Source organism: Auxenochlorella protothecoides (assembly GCF_000733215.1).
Source record: "Auxenochlorella protothecoides strain 0710 contig1223, whole genome shotgun sequence".
Classification (NCBI taxonomy): Eukaryota; Viridiplantae; Chlorophyta; class Trebouxiophyceae; order Chlorellales; family Chlorellaceae; genus Auxenochlorella; species Auxenochlorella protothecoides.
Window position 1 is genome coordinate 1 of NW_011934452.1, and position 23565 is coordinate 23565.

At 28.6% G+C, this 23565-nt stretch overlaps 2 protein-coding genes across 2 annotated transcripts; both read right to left on the reverse strand.

The window, feature by feature from the left end:
• Window positions 1–14330: 14330 nt before the first annotated feature.
• Window positions 14331–14585, reverse strand: F751_0123 (NADH-ubiquinone oxidoreductase chain 2; the record flags this gene model as incomplete). The annotated part of the gene is made up of 1 exon (XM_011403391.1): window positions 14331–14585. A coding segment is annotated over one exon (255 nt), but the record flags the coding sequence as incomplete, so codon positions are not given.
• Window positions 14586–16872: 2287 nt separating this feature from the next.
• F751_0124 (Ribosomal protein S12, mitochondrial) lies at window positions 16873–17253 on the reverse strand (the record flags this gene model as incomplete). Its single annotated transcript, XM_011403392.1, has 1 exon — window positions 16873–17253. The coding sequence occupies one exon, from the start codon at window positions 17251–17253 to the stop codon at window positions 16873–16875; it is 381 nt and encodes a 126-aa protein (XP_011401694.1).
• Window positions 17254–23565: the final 6312 nt, after the last annotated feature.

Genomic DNA, 23565 nt, shown 5'->3' on the forward strand with positions numbered 1-23565 from the left:
TTGTAAGTCTCACAGTCAGGCAAGCTTATACCATTACGCTCTACAGCTGATTTCCTTCCAGCTTGAGCTTACCTTCGCACGTTTTCGTTACTTTTTAGAAAACGACCGCCCCAGTCAAACTACCCACTATACGCTGTTGCTGTGCTTAGAAAAACAATATAGAAAGGGTGGTATTTCAAGGTTGCCTTTTTTTATCAAGGCTCCCACCTATCCTCTACAATCAATATCCTTTTTCAACGTAAAGTTGCAGTAAAGATGCTTAGGGTCTTTCCGTCTACTTTGGGGAACTCCGCATCTTCACGGAGAATTCAATTTCACTGAGACCATATTAGAGACAGCGGAGTAATCGTTACACCATTCATGCAGGCCGGAACTTACCCGGCAATGAATTTCGCTCATTTAACCCTCTACCTTTCAGTTGTAAGATTTAATTTTATGCATTTGCTGTTTTAAAATAAATTTCATTTATTTTAAGTGCATAAAATGAATAGACAAATCAAAGCGAATCGAATTGATATCTATCTCGTATTATTAAATCAAGAGGATGGACTTGCTCTTACATTTGAATGTAGTTAATAAATACTATTTATTTGCATTTTCAAAATAGAGTAAACATTTTTTTAATTCACCCAAATCTTTAAAATCTTTTAAATTCTCAAGATCTTGATCAATATTACCTGTAAAATGTTTCTTTTCAATCATAAATTTAACAACAAAACGAAATTTTTCAAAATCAATGCGTTTTTTTGTTAATAATTTATGTTTTTCAAAAAATGGTATAATTTTATCATATAGATGTTTACGATTTTTTATAACGAAAGAATTGTTTTTTACAACTCCACACCCAAAATAAGATTTTAGAGCATATAGAACTTGTATATCTTTTTGAGGTAAAACTACAACAAATTCTGATATTATTTCAATACCACAAACTTCCTGTGTGTTTTTTCTAGTATGTATATTGAAAAATCCTTTTCCATCAATAAACCCTATAATCCATTGTGCATGTAAATTCATGATATCAAATGTATATATTTATTATTCAAATGCCTATACGTAAAGTCTCTGAGGATCCGTAAGTTATAACCGTATTGAGTTAAAAAATAAAATTTATTTGGGTTTTAAACTCGCGTTGGGTTTTAAATTTACGTTTCCTGCTGATTGTCCCCATGTCCTATTAGATTTTCACAATATGGAATACTTTTTATGGTTAATCATATGTACTAATAGGCTGTAATAAAAATATTGCTTTCTATTTATTTAATTTATTATAAATGGAGAGCATTTTTTTATCTAGTTAATAAACTACGAGGGTTTTCCAGCATACGGTATAGTTTTACTAAGGCTGCGAAATTTTTGTTTTTTTGTATATAAAACAATGAGCTATAACATTAACCTTAGGACTGTTAGAGTTACAGCCGCCGTTTACTGGACATTAATTTAAAAGCTGGAATTTGTTTTATTTTTGCAAATAAAACAGCATCAAACCTCTCCACTTAAGTTTCCAGCACCGGGCAGGTGTCAGACCCTATACGTCGCGTTACCGCTTTGCAGAGTCCTGTGTTTTTATTAAACAGTCGTTACTCCCTATTTTGTGCCACCACTTAAATACCTATAACAGGTATTTCTACATGGTCCTCCTTATCCCGAAGTTACGGAGGCAATTTGCCGAGTTCCTTTAATATGGTTCTCTCTACGCCTTAGTATATTCTACTCATCCTCCAGTGTCGGAAAGTACGGTGTCTAAATCTTATTTCTAATTAAAGAAACAAGCTACTACTTTTTTCCTGGAATAGGTATATTTCAAAAGAAATCCGTTTATCTTTTAAAATAGGTACTATTCGTAATATAGTATACATCAAGAAATTTTAAATTCTTGTACCCATTATGTTATAGCAATCGCTAGAAACACTTAGGGGCCGATTAACTCTACATTAAATTCTAGTTTGTAGAAAACACTGGATTTTCGGCGATCATGAATCACACATGATTTTACGTTACTCATGTCAACATTCTCACTTCTGATATATAAATAAATGCTTACGTATTTATTATAAACCTACTTACAGAACGTTCTGCTACCCTATAAATAGTAGTTTTTGATTTACTATATATAGCCGCCGCTTCGGTGGTATACTTGAGCTCCGTTACATTTTCGGCGCTATTGAGCCTATACATTAATAAAAATGTATAACTATATAGACCAGTGAGCTACTACGCTTTCATTATAAGATGGCTGCTTCTAAGCCTACTTGCTGGTTGTCTGGGCTCAATAACCTCCTTTACCACTAAATATACGCTTTGGAACCTTAGCGTTCGATCTGGGCTGTTTCCCTTTCGACTTTGGACCTTAGCGCCCAAAGTCTGATTCTAGGAGAGTATAACAAGGTATTAGGAGTTTCCTTGGATTTAGTAAGGCTTTGGGCCACCCTTACCCAGCGAGTTGCTCTACCCCCTTGTTATATATATTCTAGACTTTACCTAAATAAATTTCGCAGAAAACCAGCTATCTCCGAGTTCGATTGGCTTTTCACCCCTAGTCACAAATCATTTCCGTCTATTGCCACAGACGTGAATTCGGTCCTCCAAAACGTGTTAGCATTTTTTCAACCTGTTCATGACTAGATCACTCGGTTTCGGGTCAAATAAATGACACTTGTTAAAATAAATGAAATTTATAAAATAAATCTAATTTATTAGCGTTTTTACTACGCCTCCACTTAGTCGCTTAAGCTTGCTTCATTTATTTACTCGTTGACCCATTATACAAAAGGTACCCCATTACTCTGTGTTGTTGTTAAACAGCTTATTTAAATATAAATAAGTTACAAAGCTTTGAGTGCTTGTATACATCCAGTTTCAGTATTTATTTCACTTCTTTTTCACCTTTCCCTCACGGTACTAGTTCACTATCGATCAAGAGTGCGTACTTAGGCTTAGAGGGTGGTCCCCCTATTTTCAAACAAGTTTGTTCTCGTTCTACTCAAACTATATAGTATCTCTAAAAGAATACTATATTATCAATATATATATTGCTTCACAGTTCATGTAAAATAAATGAAATTTATTAAATGAAATTAAAACTTTCTCTGTAAATTTTAATAACATAAATACATGAAATACACAGGGCTTTAACCTTCTATGGCGTGTTATTTCAAATTACTTGGATTTGCTACAACAATATAGATTACATGTTTCACAGAGTTGTGTTTAAAATATTGATTTGGCCTATTCCGCTTTCGCTCACCACTACTAACGGAGTCTCGGTTGATTTTTTTTCCTCTAGTTACTAAGATGTTTCAATTCACTAGGTAAAATTTATAATTGAGTTTCCTCTATGGAGATCTATATCATCTTGTATTACGACAATTGTATATAGCTTTTCGTTTCGCTATACGTCCATTTCACTCTTGTCTAGGCATCCACTAAATGTACATAAATTTCTTTAATAATTTTACTCGTTTTAAATAAGATAGATTATTCCTATATCTGTCTATATAGATTATTCCTATATCTGTCTATATAGATTATTCCTATATAAGTGTCATTGTATTTATAAGAAAAAATTATTTTTTTATTTACTTTAGCTACCTCTCAAGATAGCTAAAGTAAATAAAAATCATAATTTCATCAATATGTAACTAAAGATTTTTGTTGTTTTATAAAAACACACTAAATTTTTAGTTTGAAGAAGATGATTTTATACTTGGAATTTCTTCAAAAGTATGGAATGCTGGCGGTGAAGGTAACATCCATTCTAATGTTGGAGATACACCAGGTGTAGTTTCCCAAGGGTTACGTGGGCATACTTCATCACTTGTAAGTGTTTTATATACAACATAAAAGAAGAATAAAACAGCAGCAATTGATAAATAGCTTCCGTAACTCGCTACTGCGTTCCATCCAGCATAAGCATCAGGATAATCAGGAATACGACGAGGCATTCCAGCTAATCCTAAGAAATGCATTGGAAAAAATGTAATATTAACTCCTAAGAACATCATCCAAAAATGGATTTGTCCTAGAGTTTCAGGATATTGTAGTCCAGAAATTTTACCAATCCAGTAATAAAAACCTGAAAATAGAGCAAATACAGCACCCATCGACAACACATAATGAAAGTGCGCTACTACGTAATAAGTGTCATGAAACGCCACATCTAAGCCAGAGTTTGCTAAAACAACTCCCGTTACTCCCCCAACAGTGAATAAGAATAAGAAACCAATAGCGAATAACATAGGTGTACGTAATTCAATACTACCACCCCACATTGTTGCAACCCAACTGAAAATTTTAATACCAGTAGGTACAGCAATAATCATTGTAGCTGCAGTAAAGTAGGCACGAGTGTCAATATCTAAACCTACAACATACATATGATGAGCCCAAACAATAAAACCTAAAATACCAATACTACACATAGCATAAACCATTCCTAAATAACCGAAAATAGGTTTTTTAGAAAAAGTAGATATTACGTGACTAATGATACCAAAACCAGGGATAATTAAAATATATACTTCAGGGTGCTTTGTTTATAATAGCACAATGGACTCTATCTTAATCTTTTATTTCAAATACTTTTATAAAATGTACTAATTTTTCTTTTTTAAGGGGGTCTAAATGATATCCTTTTTCTTTATAAATTAAAAAGCGTTTAAAACTTTTAATTTTAGCTTGTTTATATGGATTTTGAGTTGAATATTTAGAAAAATAATCTAGTACTTGATTACAATGATGCTTGTTTGATAATTGCCAAACCCACCCTTGCCATGAAATATCAAAAAAAATATTTCCTTTATATATTCGTTGTATATTGTATAAAATATTTTTTTCTTTTTGTGATACTGAAATTGTACATTGAAAAGTGTTTTTATTAATATAGAGACATCCCTCCCCAGAAAAAAAACCTGAAAACCAAGCATTTTCATATCTTAAAGTCTCAGGAACTTTGTAATGTAAATTATAAGTTTTACATATTTTTATAAATTGCGATTGTCTATTTAATGTTCGTATATGCCCTGAAAGGCCACTACAAATATAAAGAAGGTGTTGTTTTCTATGTAAGCGCCATCGAGCCGCTTGCGCACCTGCACGCAATGAAACACTCCCATGACATTTTTTTTTAATAAAATATAATGTTTGTATTTCTTTTATATGCATAGTGATTTCAATACAACCATAACCTTTTTTTGAAATATAAAAACCCCCGTCAGCATCAATTAACCCACCAAGCCATTCGAAAAATTGATTAGTAATCATAAAAGATAGAGATTAAAAGATTCGTTACGTATAGTCTCTGAGGATCCGTAAGTTATAATCCCGCGTTAGGTTATAAACTCGCGTTGGGTTTTAAACTTACGTTTCCTGCTGATTGAATCAAGCTTTTTAAATTTTCACTGGTTTGGGCAAACCGATAGTCTATAGTATAGTATCAGTTGCGCTTATAAACCTAGTACTAAAAAGTTTATTATTGTTCCAGCAAATAGTAACGTGTGTTTTTGTAAATTTAATAGTATTCTGGAAAAAACTAATTTAAAGATCACTCTTTAAAATGGCCATCCCTGATTGTTAACCGAAAAACCAGAATAAGTGTTGGTATAAGATAGGATCTCCACCTCCTGCTGGATCAAAGAAACTAGTATTAAAATTTCTGTCTGTTAACAGCATTGTAATACCCCCTGCAAGAACGGGTAAAGATAATAATAGTAACCAAGCTGTAATAAATACGGCCCATACAAATAATGGAAGTCTATGCATAGATAAACCAGGTGCACGCATATTAAATACAGTACAAATAAAGTTAATAGCACCTAAAATACTACTAACACCAGCTAAATGTAAACTGAAAATAGCTAAGTCAACACTACCACCAGAGTGGCTTGCTATACTTGCTAATGGAGGATATCAATAAATCATGTACAATAAAAGTTTTATTGTACTAGAAATGTTTTTGTTGACAATCAACACAATAGTATATAATAATATTGCTCTCATTGTACTCTTAATTTTTCAATTAAGTTCGGACTATTCCTTCAACTTGAAAAATCAAGTTTATTTTGTAGTAAAAAGATTAAATGGTAAATTAAATAATATCGAATCGTACTAAATGATATTTAATGATAACAAATTATTTTGATATAATATTTTTTATTAAAAAATAGTTACTTGGTTTCGACTTCGTACAACGAAGTTAAAATCAATTGAATTTATAAAATTATAAAAACAGTTACGTTTTTTTTAATTTTTTCATAAAATCTCTAATTTTTTTTAATTTTTCATAATTTCCCTTGTATTTAAAATAAGATCTTGACCAAATTCTAAATTCTAACGATTTATTCGATCTCATACTTGTTTTTGATCTATTTTTGCTAGAAAAAAATGTTATAATATTTTCATTAGCGCGTGAATTGGTATTATCTAATATGTAATAGTTGTGTCTGACTCTATAACGTATTTGGGCAGATATTCCAAAAAAAGATCTAATTCCACATAAAAGAATAGGATCTAGCTTTTGGGTAATACCAAAACCATGAACTATTCTATCATTATCTTTATTTGTCAAATAAAAATTTCCCTCTGCTTCTACAAACCCTATTAACCAAGGTTTGGATATGATAAGTTTTAAATCACACAAATCTACAAGATTGTAAATATATTTCAAATCTTTTTTTAAATTGTGAAGATTTATGAGTTTCAAAAATTCTTCTCGAGAAATAGTACAATTTTGTAACCATATAGGTGATACAAAATCTCTATCAATTTGAGTTGCTAATATTTGAAAAATGAGAGAATTCTTTTCGCTTTTTGTTAAAGAATCATTATCCATTACGCTTATAGCATTTTTAAAGCGAGTATAAGAAAAAAATTTTGAAGTCAGGAGCGGATAAGTCTCAAATATCGGTATAATTGTTTTTTTTAACATTTTTATATCACCTATATGAAAAGTTCCTATTTTCTTAGAAGTTTCTATTGTTATAGAACCACCACCTAAAACTTTTTTAATATAATGTAAAACTTGTAAATTATAAATAGACAAGCTTATTTTAAATGTGAAATTCCAATAACCTTTTGGATTATAGCCTATATAAAAGCAGCCATCTCCATCAGTAAAGCCCACTAACCATTGTTTAAAATATTTATCATTTTGCATGGTAAAATAAATGTAATTTATTATAAGATATTATGTTTAAAAATAAAGGTTAAAATAAATCTTGTTTATTTTAAATGAAAAATTTAAATTTAGCTTATAATTATACCCAAAATCTTATTGTATTTACTAAAAATAAACTCCCAATAAACTTTGTTTATTAAAGTTGTATCACGTGTAGTCTCTGATGGGTATATTTACCCAGGCGAATTGACCCTTAGTATAAGACATTTTTACTTTTTTCTAAAAGAAAATGAGTAGTCTATACAAAGTATATACAAATATATAACATAGGTGTTTCTCGCATCGAGTGATATTTAACGACAGCTATCCTTTCGTTTTAACCGTCCCATATGTTTTCCATAAAAATTATTTATGAAATGTTTTCCATAAAAATTATTTATGAAAATAGAAAGTTGGTAATCTACACAAGATTATTTGTATATTTTAGCATATACGACATAATAAAATTGCTCTCATTACACGCTTAATCTCTCGACTAAGATCGGACTATTCCTTCAATATACACATTTTTTTATTTTTTACGCAATTTGCGCATTATTTCTCTAATTCTATGTAATTTTTGATAATCACTTATAAGCCCAAATTCTAAATTCAAAGCTTTTAATACCGGTTCTACTAATATTAGTGGGGGCCTGTAATATATTGGATAATATTTTCAATACGTTTTGAATTTGTGGTAGATAAAGTATAATAATTCTTTTTTTTTTATTATATCCTATTTTTGCCTGAATATGGAATATTACACTAATAGCTTTTAATAAATGAAAATCTTATTTTTGCGCAATGCCAAACGCATGCACAATACGACTTTCACTTTTTTTACTAGATGAAAACTTTCATCAGCTGTAAGAAGTAAAACAAACCCAGATAACCATGGCTTTAAAAATTTTTATCGGAAAACATAGAAAGAAAATTTTGTATATATTGCATCACGTTAAAGTCTCTGATGGGCTTAAAATATTACAAAAGTGAAATAAATTTATTATTTCATTAATCTTATTCAAATATTTATAACCCAGGCGAATTGTCCTTTCGTACTAAACATTTTAACTATAGATTGTAAAATCTATGAGTAGTTTGTATATAATGCCTACAGTAAAAACATTTATCATAAAATTCTATTTTTTTATTTTAGATAAACTCTTTTTACGCATTTAGGATATTCTCGCATCGAGTGATGTTTATTTAAAACAGGCCAGAAGGTTTTAACCTGTTCCTGCTCCCACTTCTACGAGAGCAGAACTTACTAATAATAATAATGATGGTGGTAATAACCAAAATGAAATATTATTTAAACGAGGAAATGCCATATCTGGTGCCCCTATTAAAATAGGAACAAACCAATTACCAAATCCTCCAAGTAATGCTGGCATCAACATAAAGAAAATCATTAAAAATGCGTGTGCTGTAATAATTACATTATATAATTGATGATTTCCGTTTAATATTTGATTACCAGGTTGTGCTAATTCCATACGTATTATTAATGAAAATACTGTTCCTAATACACCAGAAAATGCACCAAATATAAGATATAGAGTACCTATGTCTTTATGATTTGTAGAATATAACCAACGTGTAACCATAAATCTAAAATTCTTATTTTATATAGTAACTCGAATTGAACCTACGAGTAAAAGATATATTGTAAATATATAAAATAAACTGCTATCTCATCATACTAAAATAAACAAAATTTATTATTCTATTTCAGAAAAAAGAATGATGCTATAACAAAGGCAGAAACAAAGAATAGTAAATCCTTCAGAATATACCAAAAATATAAATATATCAAAATATTTTTTTTTGTTTCTATATTTTCTTTAGATGTACTACAAAAAAAACACATTTTACATCCACATACATATTCTTATGGCTATTTTATTCATATATGTATAGAATAGTTTAAATAAATTCGACTCATTTTCATTAAAAAAGTATATACTATTTCGCCCCCATCTCTACTCTTAATACCTAAAATAAATTCGATTTATTTGATATCTTGATAAAAAAAAGCTCGGAGATCAAGACTATAATTGGTTATATTCACTTTATTAAAAAAAGCGGAAAAAGGGATTCGAACCCTCGGCATTTGCCTTGGCAAGGCAACACTCTACCACTGAGCTATTTCCGCGGTATTCTATAACATTTCATTGTTATATTATAGATATACACCTAAAATAAATAAAGTTTATTATTTATTTTAAATTTTTTAAGACTCTATATAATTTTTTATATAAATATAGAGTAAATTCTACACTAGTATTATTACAAGGAATAGGATAAGTAATTCCAGTTGCATCACTACTAGTATCAGTACAACCAATAATTGGAATTTGTAATCGATTTGCTTCTGATATAAGATTTTGATTATCAGAAGGATTAAATAAAAAAATAATATCAGGTTTGTGTTGTAAAGACACAACTATAGAATTGTCAGAAACAGTACCATATCCTTGAAAACATTTTTTTATTTTTTGATATCTTGTAAAATCTATGTTATTTCTTTCGCAGAAGTCACTACAACGTTGTGAAAATTTAATATAACAATAAATAGATCGAGATATTTGTTTATAATTTGTTAACGTACCACCAATCCATTTATAAAAACAATAAGAAAGGAGTCTAAAAGTTTTAAAAGGTAAATTTTTTTCTATAAATTTCATACTATTGATTGATAATTTATAAAATTCTGGATTAGTATTTACTATTAGTACATTACCCCCATTTTCTAAAATCTTGTTCAATACATAGAATGCTCTTGATAAACATTTTTGCGTTTGTTGAAGATTACAGATAGTAATATCATTACGTATCCCTAAATGATATTGAGACATAGAAGGATGCCATGAATTAGTTTCCGATAAATAGATAGATTTATGACCAAAATGAGTTGCTTTTCTGTAATAATTAGTAGTTTCCTTATCGATACCTATACTCCTTGTTTTGGGACTAGTTTTTATGGTTCTTTTAGTTAATCTAAAATAAAATGAACCGGATTTATTAAGAGGAGTGTAATTTGTGGACCAAACCATCCTATTATAAAAAGAAGATTTAAATATTGAATTAGGCATAGGGTTTTGTTGTTTTATAAAAACTACTTGTTGAATAAATAATGTTTATTCCGTTATTTTTCTTCGTACAATAAATGAATAAATAATGTTTATTCCGTTATTTTACTTCGTACAATAAATGAATAAATATTGTTTATTCATTTTAGAGCGGGGGTAGGACTTGAACCTACAACCTTCAGATTATGAGCCTGACGAGCTAACCATTTGCTCTTCCCCGCTTTTGTTTCTATTTTTGGGTATGATAGGTCTCGAACCTACGACCATCAGGTTAAAAGCCCGGTGCTCTACCAACTGAGCTACACACCCGTTTAAAATAACGTTTTCAACATTAATCAAGGTTGAGGGCAGAATCGAACTGCCATTATAGGATTTGCAATCCCATACATTACCATTATGTTACCCAACCCTTACCTCATAAAATGAGGTGATGTTTATATCTTCTAAATTTATTTAAAACAAATCCAGACTTTAATACCTACTAAACCAAAAGAAGTATTTGCGCTTCTAGAAGCAAAATCTATTTTACAGTCAAACACATGTAAAGATGTTTCACCATATTTAACACATTCTTGAGTAGCACGCTGTGCTTTTTTAGATTTACCCCCAACACGCCCATTACAAGTAATACGTATACCTCTAATAAATGGTTGCATACTTGCTTGTCTTAATATTCTATTTTTGATTCTTGAAAAAGAAACTCGTCGTTCAATAAAATAGACTATTTCATCAGCTACGAAACCAGCACTTTGCCAATTTTGTTTACTATAAAAAGGAAATAATTGTAAATCAATATTATAGTGTGATGATAAAAAATTCTCAATATGAGTTTTATATTTAAACTTTTTTTGAGAAATCATTGATCGAGTGCTATCTAATGCATTATAAATATTAGTTTGTTCCAGACCAAATTTTAATAAATTGTTTGTATCAAGTAACGAATTAATTTCATTGGTTTTATAAACTTCGTTTATTTTACTTAAGCTTTGAATTTGAGTTGATGAGTCAAGTTTATTATATAATTTTTGATCAGTCTCAAAATGATCTTTTTGTAATGCTGGCATAAAAGATAAAGACATATTTTGCGTCACATGCGTCACACCAATAGTTTTCATTTCATTGGTTTTAGTCAAACCTTTAATTTTATTAGATCCTTTCTTTTGTAGAGAATATTTAAAAATATTTTCACTATTTAACGAATTATACTCTTTATTTTGAAACCCATCAACGAATAAATGATTAGATATATGTTCAAGTCCCGTATTTGTAAGATCGTTGGATTGATATGCAATATCGTTATTATATCCAGATTCTTTTCTTGCACCTACTAGATAATATTGTAATAATAAATTTTTTAAATTACGTTTAGATGTATTTGTTTCTAAATTTGGTGTTTGTTTAGACCAAAATGAGTCTGATACTAAAGAATTTAATAATAATTTAGCACTAATATTTTCTAAAAAATAAAAATTGGGTGCACCCACTTGATGTTCTGGTTTTTTTGCAAGAGTAATAGACCCATTAACAAGATTAGATTCGTGTAAATTATTGTTATTATGAAGTTTTTTACTTATTTCATGAAATACGTGTGGTTTGTTAATTTTAGGAATAGTTTTAAAAAAAAGATTATCATGTAAATTAGTTGCAACTAATTTACTTTTTTTATCATTCCCAAACCAACCCAAACCAGATTTTTTTGATTTTAAAGATACAAAAGATTTAGGTAGATTACTCCATGCTTTTGAAAGGTGTTGAAATAATCCTAGATTTTTAGCAAGAGATACACGAGATGCTCTTGGTATACAAAAAAAAGGATATAATTTTATATTTTGTATACCGAAATTTACACTAACGCGTGCTTGTGGAAGCCTAACTAATTTTAAAAATGTATTTAAATAATTAGTTAAAAAAAGTTCTCTAGAAAAACACTTAGCGTAAAAATGATCACTATACCAAGTACTATCAAAATTTCTATTTACATTTTGTAATCTTAAAGAAATTGGATTTGTTTTTTGTCCCATTTTTAATTTATTTTTATTTATTTTTGTTGTTTTTTCTGGAGATGATATTGTCCCAGTATTTAAAACCTATATTTGAGTTATATATAGATATCAGATTATTTTGCTAAAATAAATTACATTTATTTATAGATGTTACTTGTATGTAAATATATAGATTGTCCTATATAATCTACAAAACAGTTGTTTATTTAAAACGATTTGAATTTTATGAAGTTTTGGTTTAGAAATAAACAAATAGACATAAATTTCATTTATTTTACTTGGTTGAACGAAGTTACTTCGTTCAACGAAGTAAACGAATTAAAATAACGTATATTCTTTATGAATATCAGTTGTTTTAATTTCATACAACCAATCGGATTTATAAATATCATATTAATAAAACAAAATTTATGAATATGATATGAAATTGGACGACATATATAAAAAGTATATAAACTTCTATTATAATCTCTTTTGCATGGTAAATAATAAATAAAAGCAAGTGGTTGGATTTAATGAATAACACCGAATCAAATGAAATTTATATTTATTTTGTTTTATAAATCCACATAATTATAGAAATAGATATATAATTGATTATAAAATAGAAGCTTACGTACTATTTTTTTTGGTTTTGTATTAAAGCAGACCAAACATTTTCGATTTTTCTCTCTAGAACATCAGATAATTCGTTTAGTTGCGAATCAGGACTTAAAGTTTCTAATAATCGACTATAAACTTCTTGACTTGATGTATTATATACACACTCAATTCCTTTTTTTAAGTCCAAATGATTATACGCTGTTTTATCTATAATGGCTCCACAAAAAAACAGATGTGGTATTGAATTTAGAGCTTTCCAAATAGCGGGTAATTGATTTAAATTCATACCAGCTAAAAGCATATTAGGTCCTTGAAAAAGATTTAAAAAATTAATATTTTTTCTATCCAAACCTAAGTTAGGAACTCCAGCTCTAGATTTATCTGTAGGAACCCCAGCTCTAGATTTATCTAAAGATTTAGAAACGATACAATCATTATTATATAAAAACGGACTATCTGCCAAAAATTTTTGTATAATAGTGTTTTTATATTGAAAAATACGTATATTATTTTTTGTATCCAGACCTAAATCAATTTTTAGATTAGATATATTTTTTTTTTGAGTTTGTTGTATAAATAAAACGTATCGAGAATTTTGTAAAATGCTGGCAGTTTTAGATAACTGTATAAGTTTTTTTTTACTTGCCATAATATATTGAAAATTTTTTATTAATTTATTAGAATTATAATTTTTATGCGATCTATTTATTTGTTTTTTTATTAAATTAAAAAACACGCATAAATTACCGAAAAAAATGCATTCGTTATAATAACAAGTTGAAATAACTGATATTCATAAAGAATATACGTTATTTTTCTTCGTACAATAAATGAAATTTATTATATCGTTTTGTTATTTATTATAACCACTTTGGTGTTTAATAGAGATATGGATTTGTACACCAACTACATGTAGATTTTTGCAAATTTCAATAAAAGCATGGAGACTATTTATATTTGCAAAAGAAAGTACCAGTGATCTCTTATATGTTTTAATTTGAAACTGATCTCGAGATTTTTTATGTATATGTGGAGAACGTATTACAGTTATTTTCTTTAATTTAGATGGGATAAATATTTCTTTAGAATCCGGTGTTTCCAAAGTATATAAAATTTCATCAAATAAAGAAACCAGTTGATTAATATACAACGGATCAAATGATTTTAATTTTAATTGTACTTGTTGCATAAAAATGATTTTAAACTTTGTTTTTTTTGTTTGTCTAAATTGTATATAATAAATTACAATAAATTTGATTTATTTTACTTTGTACACAAAGCACTTGTTCAAAAAAATAAAAGTACTTATTATATACTGTATGTACCGAAAAAGTACCCATTATAATATAATGCTTTTATTTTTTTGAGCAAGTGCTTTTATTTGTCGAGGCCAATAAAATACTTGGTACAAGTTAAAATAAATGAAGTTTATTAAAATAAATTCGATTTATTTGTTTGTCTAAATACATAGAATTGTATTTAGACACATAGAGCAATTGCTATTTTATGTGTGATCAAGTGTAACGGTGCAGGGTACGCCATACAAAAAATCAGAAAAAATAAAGAAATTGCTAATGCTAAAGCATTTGTTCGTGGTACGCGAGCAGTACTACACCAAGTTTTAGGAGTACTAAAATACATTATTCTTATTAATCTAAGATAATAAAAACAACTAACTACACTTGTACACACACCTACGACAGCTAATACACCTAGATTACTTCCAAGAGCGGCGAAAAAAATATAGGCTTTACTATAGAATCCAGCTAATGGTGGTATACCAGCCATTGAAAACATAGCAATACTAAAAGTAAATGCTAAGAGAGGGTTAGTTTTAGCTAAAAAAGCTAAATCAGTAATATATTTAATTCTAGGTAGCCCATTATTATGTGTATGACGCATGTTACATAGTAAAATACTAAATACCGCAATATTCATAAAAATATATACAATTAAATATATAGATAATGCTTGTATTCCTTCAATACTAGCGCAAGCAAATCCTGCAAGTAAATATCCCACATGGTTAATACTACTAAAAGCCATTAATCGTTTGATTTGACTTTGTGAAAGCGCAGCTAATGCACCTACAAGCATAGAAGCTAAACTAGCAAAAATAACAAGTGTTTGCCAAATTGGAAACAAGTCATAAAAACTTTGTAAAAATACACGAAGAAACACTGCAAATAATGCGATTTTAGGTGTAATTACAAAAAATGCTGTAATAGGCGTAGGGGCTCCTTGATATACATCTGGAGACCACATATGGAAAGGTGCTGCAGCTATTTTAAATAAAAATCCTGCAAGTATAAATACCATTCCTAATGAAACAAGTGCCGATTCTGTTGTTACAGCTTGAATACCATCAAATGGCACAACACCTGCTGCAAAAATTTTAGCACATTCAGAGAATGAAAGTACACCAGTATATCCATATATTAAAGAACAACCAAAAATTAATAAACCTGAAGAAAAAGCCCCAAGTAAAAAATATTTTAGTCCTGCTTCAGTTGCAAATTCTGAATTTCTTTTTAACGCAGCTAACACATAAAAACTTAAACTTTGAAGTTCTATTGCTAAATATAGTGATATAAAATCTGCTGATGATGTTAAAAATAACATACTTGATACAGCAAATAGTATTAATATTAAAGTTTCAAATGCATTGTCTCCTTGTGTTTGGATATATTGTAATGACATTGATATACAGCATGCACTTGATAATAAACATGTAATTTTTACAAATTGAGTGAAATCATCGATAACGAGTGTGTTATAGAGTAACACAGCATTATTTATTGGACTATTATAAATCAATAAAGAAGTATATAACAAGGCCATTATCGCATACCAGCTGATATTATACGATAATAATGGATAATTTAATGATTTTGATGTACTAGTAATTACTCCATAAACTAATAAAAAAATTCCAGTAGATACTAAAAATATCTCCGGAAACAGAGCTAGAAAGTCATTTTCAAATAAAAAACTCGAAAAGGATATCTGTTTATGAAAAGATTGTTCTAAATACATATTTTTATAAATGCTTTTATATAATTTATATTTTTATGTTTTTTGTACTGTTTAATAAACAACGCAAAAAACATAAAAAGGACCATATTTATTTACTCAAGTACTATAAGAGTGTAATCCACAATCCATATAGTGAAATAAACAGGTTAAAATAAATGATATTTATTACAATAAATATCATTTATTCCGTTAAGATTTATTACCACCAACGATAACGAATATTTGCACGATTGGTGATAGCTGCAGTATGCAACTCATCGCGTTTTTGTCTAGCTTTTCCTTGTTTGGAATAGGCTTGATATATTTCATCTGCTAGGCATTCTGAAAAATTTTGCGATGAACCTTGCTGTTTTTTTCGTGCTGATTCAATTATCCATCGCATAGCTAGAGTGTCTGCTTTGTGTTGTGATAATATAGCTGGAATTAGAAATGTATTTCCAGCCCTTCGTACTTTTTTTAATTCTACACTAGGTGTTACATTTTCTATCGCTATCGATACTACCTCAAGTAATGAAGACATTTCAATAGACATAGAATCATTATTTAAGGGTATCGTAATTTCTTCAAGAGCTTTTTTATTAAATTCATAAATGTAATTTATTTTTCCCTTTTCTAGAACTTCGTTTATTTTCCCTTTACCTATTCTTTGATTATGATTCATGTGGATTTTATCCATTTTAACTGTATCCTTTGGAGTCTGGTCTGAAAATACATTTTTTTTTAATTTTTTATGCTTTAAGATTAACAGACTATCATAAAATAATTGTACAGCTACAGATTTTTTACCATCTATCATTAATAAATTTATAAATTTATTACTATTGATTACAGTATTTCTTGTAGTCCCGTATTGTTTTTGACCGTTCATATAATTTATTTATTATATCGTTTATTTTTTAAATAAGACACTAATAATGCTTTGTTTTGTCTAAAATAAATTGGATCTATTATATCCATTTTTTTTTAGAGACGAAACAAAACATCATTATGCTTTACTTTTTGGTGTTCCATAGAGTGACCTAGATTGTTTTCTAGAAATAACCCCTTGTAAATCTAATCGACCACGAACTACTTTGTATTTCACTCCAGGTAAGTCTTTTACACGACCACCTCGAATACATACTACGCTATGTTCTTGAAGATTATGGCCTTCACCTGGAATAGAAGCAATAACTACAATTCCATTACATAGACGAATTTTTGCTACTTTTCTTAGTGCTGAATTAGGCTTTTTAGGTGTTCGTGTGTATACACGAAAACATACACCTCTTTTTTGAGGACATCCAGCTAATGCTGGTTTTTTACTTTTAAGTTTTGGAGCTTGTCTAGAGCTTTTTTTTCGTAATAATTGATTGATTGTAGGCATAAAATATTGCTCTATTTTTCGTTTGTTGGGTAAAATAAATGAAATTTATTAAAATAAATGAAATTTATTAAAATAAATGAAATTTATTATCAAATTATTTTTTCATGCCTTTTCTTAGAATATCAATATCTAAATGAAAAGGTAAGTATATTCTTTGTGGCGAATATAAAAAAATAATACTATTTGTAATTTTAGAAATTTCTAAATGGATCGGTTTGTTGATTTTTGCTAAATCCGTTTCAATCTTAGACGTATTTGCATACAAAATGGTATCAATTTGTTTTTTTCTATTTTTTATTGTTTTAGTATTAAAATTATTAATAGTTTTTAAAATTAATAATTTTTTTTTTAATCTTAATGCCAATACAACACAATACGATTCTATTTGATTTGATAAAAAAATCAAATTTTCAAGGTTAAATAAATGAAAATTATTCGGAAATAAAAAATTTTTTTTGTTTGTTTTGAAAAATATGTATTATTTTTTGTTTCCAAACTTGTACCAAATTTTAGATTAGATTTACTAGTGGATTTCATTGTTTCCATAAAAGAAAAATAATCTAAGCTATTGTCTTTTTTATTTATTTTGGACTGATTTGATGAAAAAAAACCAGTATTATCAATGTAATGACTGTTGTCAATAGCGGTAAATCGAGGGATGCCAAAAGTTTTCACGTTAGATATGTTAGGATTAAAATTGCTATCGAGCACTATACTCTTTTTATTAGACTGTTTAATTTGTAAACTTTGTTTATTATTTTTATTATCCAGTATAATAGAATTTGACACACATTTTCCACAGAATGATACTAGGAGTGCTAATGAATCGTTTAATCTATGTTGTGCACAGTCAAAGTGAATTTGAGTCTTTTCATCAAAAAGAAAAAAATTTGGTTTTTGGATTTTATCATTTTCAGTAGAAAATTGAGTTTTGTTGTATAGAGTATATGGACTTTTTTTAGGTGTATATGAAATCACGTCTCCCGGATTTAGTAGAGTACTAGGAAAACGACAAATCTTAGAATTTACATAAATTTTAGAATGTCTACAAGCTTGTCTTGCTGCTACTATAGTTTTTGCAAAACCACTACGGTATAACGCGACATCTAATCTTTTTTCTATTAATGAAAAGAAATTTTTTGAAAAATTCCCAGGCATGATTGATGCTTGAGATAAAATTCTATGTAATTGTTTTAAAGGAATATATCCATAAAACATTTTTAGTTTCTTAACACATAAAAGAATTTCCAAATATTCTCTTGACCTTGAACCTGTTGATTTATTTACATGTTTATTACACTCAAAAAGAAAATCTTGTATTGGAAATAATAAATTTATATTCTTTTTTAAATAGATTCTTGTTAATGTAGAAAAAACTACTTGTTGAGTTTTTTTTTCTACATTCAAATTTCCAAACCTAGAAAATCGTTTTGAATTTTTTTTCTGTATCATTTTTATTTCCGAATAATTTTCATTTATTTTACTTGGTACACCTTGAAAATTATTATACAACGGATTATCATTGTATGCAAATGATAAACATTTTTTATACATTTCTGCAGCATGAACATTTTCATTATATATACTAACAGGTGTGAAATTTGTGCCTAATAGATTAGAATTATTTTGAGATTTTAGAGAAATTTTCATAATTTTATTGTTTTATGTACTATATGCATCTAAAATAACAGAATAAATGGAATTTATTCCGTTATTTTAAGTTGTACCAAGTATTTTAACTCGATAATTTATAATTTACCTCATACTTTCATGCCCCATCGAAAGGTTTGGAAGGCACTACTTCATGCTTTAGCGGAAGGCATTACTTCATGCTTTAGCGGAAGGCATTACTTCATGCTTTAGCGGAAGGCATTACTTCATGCTTTAGCGGAAGGCATTACTTCATGCTTTAGCGGAAGGCATTACTTCATGCTTTAGCGGAAGGGGGATTCGAACCCTCGGCTTATGGGATATGATTCCATCGTTCTAGCCACTGAACTATTCCGCCCTCATTATACCTACATTTCGTTTTATATCGAGAATAAATTCGATTGGTTGTAAGAAGTTTCAATTGAATTTGTTTTACACGAGTATAGAATAAAGAGTATTTTATTGTATAGTCTCACTACTGAAAACAATCTATATATATAACAACATAACAATGCTACGTTGTTATATATATAGATTTTGTTTGGAGAAAATCATATAAGATTATAGTTTCTCCAAACAAGAAAATAATTAAAATACGAAAAGGATTAAGAATGCCATCATTAAAGCGAATAATGCAATCGCTTCAGTTAACGCGAAACCTAAAATAGCATAACCAAATAGTTGTTTAGTTAAGCTTGGGTTACGAGCTACTGAATTAATTAATGATCCAAATACAATACCAATACCAGCGCCGGCACCAGCAAGTGCGATTGTCGCACAACCTGCTCCGATTAATTTTGCTCCGTCTAACATATAATTTTTGTATATATTGCCTATGTTTTAGATAGCTTTACATAATAAAGTTATGTAAAAATTGTATAATAAAATAAAATTGATTATACTATTTATTGAGAATTTTTAAATATTTAAAAATCCAAAAGAATTTTTCTTTGATTGTAGCTAGATATATTAAAGAATTATAAGGATAGTTTATTTTAGTATAATATCTTATTGTCCACAGCTTCTTTATGAATGTCAGTTATTTTAGAATAATAAATTATATGGTGTGTACTTATTTATTATTCAATAATACGGCAAATACACACCATAAAATGAAAAGATTAAAAATAACTAACTCTAATTTTATCAACTAAATTTTAGGTTTTTGTAGTCTAAAAATACTTCGTTTTGACTATATTTATTTTACTTGGTTGAACGAAGTTACTTCCTTCGTACACTTACGAAGTTACTTCCTTCGTACACTTGGTACAACTAATGTAATCTATTCTGAATTTATTTAATAGTTTTTAGTGCGTAATTTGCGAACAAATTTTTGTATTTTTTGCAACCTTTCGAAATCACCTTTATATTTTTGATAAGAGCGGACCCATATTTGAAATTCTACGCTTTTTAAACTTTTTATTGCATATCTATAACTATTGTCGGGAGCAGTGAAATAATTAATAATTTGTTCAATAGATGAAGAAGCTCCAGTAGTTAAGTTATAATAAATTTTTTTATTAATCGCTATTTTAGCCTTAATACCAAACATTTTACGAAATGCTTCTAACAAATGAAGATCTTCCTTTCGTGTAAGGTTAAAAAAGTGTATTATACTTTTTTTGGTACTAGTGCCTATGGCTTTAAAAACAAAACTTCCATGAGCTGTACGAAGTAAAATAAATCCAGATAATAAATGAAATTTATTTTAACCAGGGCTTGCTAATTATCAAGTGAGGATCACTATGATATCGGGTTTCGCCTTTTAAAACCTTAGCTTTAAAATCTTCTTGATTTAAATAGTACATCCAAACATGAGATTTATAATTATCAGGTAATTTCTCCCCCCAAATAGCTGTTATTCGTCTATCCTTTTCTGCACTCGATAGTGATGGATTGTCATAAATTAATAGACACCTTCTAAATCTATCATATCTGTGTTGTTTTACAGTCAATAAAGAAAATTCATCAAAAATATAAATTTCATTTATTTTAGGTAAAATGATATTTATTAAATCTTCTCTATTTGATACATAAAAACTGATTATATTATCATGTGGTTTTGAAATTGTACCAACACGTAATTGCTTTTGTATATAATGCAACACTTGACTATTTGGCATGGAAATAGATAATTTAAATGTAAATTTTCTGTTTAGAGGATACTTTGGATCAGCTTTATGAACTGTAAAAGTACCATCACCGTCAGTAAAGCCCACTAACCATTGTTTAAAATATTGTTTTTCTGATAACATACTACTAAAATTATAGATTTCACTTATATAAAATAAATTTTATTTATTATTATGTTATAATTATTTCCAAACCTGTACAAAACAAGTACAGCATATTATAATAAATTATGTTTATTTTAATAGCAAATTTGATTGAGTTTGGTTTGGAAATAAATAAATAGAGCATATTTATTATGATTTAAAGATTAGAATCAATTTATATTAAGCTAACCAGTCAAAACATAATAAGACACCTGCAACATAAATTACCCAAGCTAGCGATAGGGGTAAGAGTACTTTCCAACCTAAACGCATTAATTGGTCATAACGATATCTTGGGAAAGCGGCACGTACCCAAATAAAAGCAAATAGGAAGAACACTACTTTTAAACTAAACCAAAATATACCAGGAATCCAGTAAAATATTGCAAAATCAAAAGGAGGTAACCAACCACCTAAAAAAAATATACAACATAAACTACTCATTACAATCATATTAGCATATTCTCCTAAGAAAAATAAGGCAAACCCCATAGCAGAATATTCAACGTTATACCCAGCAACAAGCTCCGCTTCTGCCTCGGGCAAATCAAAGGGAGCCCTGTTGGTTTCAGCTAAACAAGAGATAAAGAACATCACTAATAGTGGAAATAAGGGTATACAATACCATATTTGTGTTTGAGCTAATACAACTTCTGTTAAATTTAGAGACCCAGCACAAATACATACAGTGATTAAAATTAATCCAATTGAAACTTCGTATGATACCATTTGTGCAGCAGATCTACAACTCCCTAAAAAGGCATATTTTGAGTTACTAGACCATCCAGCTGTAATAATACCATAGACTCCTAATGATGAAATAGCAAAAACATAAAGTAATCCTACATGTATGTCAGCTAATACTATACCTTCACCAAATGGAATCGAAGCCCATGCTACTTGACTTAATAAAAAAGTTAATACGGGAGCAAAAAGAAAAATTACTAAATTTGCACTACTTGGAAGTACAGGTTCTTTTACTATTAACTTTAAGCCATCTGCAATAGGTTGAAATATACCATAAATACCAACAACATTAGGACCTTTTCGTCGTTGCATTGAAGCTAATACTTTTCTTTCAGCTAATACTAAAAAAGCAATACTTAAGATTAAAGGTACAGTTAAGGCTAGAATTTTCAATACTATACTAAATATTAAAATATTCATAATTTTTCTATTTTATTAATGGTTGTATTTATATATTTATATAAGATAGAGACTTATTATCCTAAATAAATATATAATGGATAAATAAATTATAGGCTCTATAATTTTATTTATTGCTTGTTTTTTTTATCTATCTTAAAATAACTAAATTTCTTTTATTTTACTTGGTTGAACGAAGTTACTTCGTACACGAAGTTACTTCGTACACCAATTAAAATAACGTATATTCTTTATGAATATCAGTTATTTTAATAGATAACAAGATTTGGAAGTAATATTTATTTCGATATAATAAGTAAAATAAGAATTTTATTATTGTCGACTCGTTAAAAAAAGAATCAACAATAATAAAATTCTTAATCAATATAGCTTGGTCTATATGTCTCCACCAGAATTGTGAATAAAATAAATAAATTTCATTTATTTTAATTTCATACAACCAAGTAAAGACGATAATTAATTACAGTTATTCGTTATCGTGCTGTAATAAATCTATCAGTGAATCCATCAAAGAAAGTTTTTAAAGTATTTAATAATTCGTCAGATAAAGCTTTTTTATCTTTGATAGTACTTAAAATAGCAGGATCAATTTCTTTTAATAAAGTTTGTTCAAATTTTTCAATATCTGAAATATTTAATTTATCTAAATTCCCTTTAGTTGCAGCGTATAAAACAACAACTTGTTTTTCAATAGGCATTGGTGAATATTGACCTTGTTTTAAAACTTCAGTTAATCGTGCTCCACGGTTTAATAAATATTGAGTAGAAGCATCTAAATCACTACCAAATTGTGCGAAAGCAGCAACTTCACGATATTGAGCAAGTTCTAATTTCATAGTACCAGCTACTTGTTTCATAGCTTTTACTTGAGCTGCAGAACCTACACGACTAACAGATAAACCTACGTTGATAGCAGGACGTATACCTTTATAAAATAACTCAGTTTCTAAGAAGATTTGACCATCAGTAATAGAAATAACGTTAGTAGGAATATAAGCAGAAACGTCTCCAGCTTGTGTTTCAATAACTGGAAGTGCTGTTAATGAGCCACCACCTACAGAACTAGACATTTTAGCTGCTCTTTCAAGTAATCTTGAATGTAAATAGAAAACATCTCCAGGGAATGCTTCACGGCCAGGAGGTCTACGTAATAATAATGACATTTGACGGTAAGCTACAGATTGTTTACTTAAGTCATCATAAATTATTAATGCGTGCA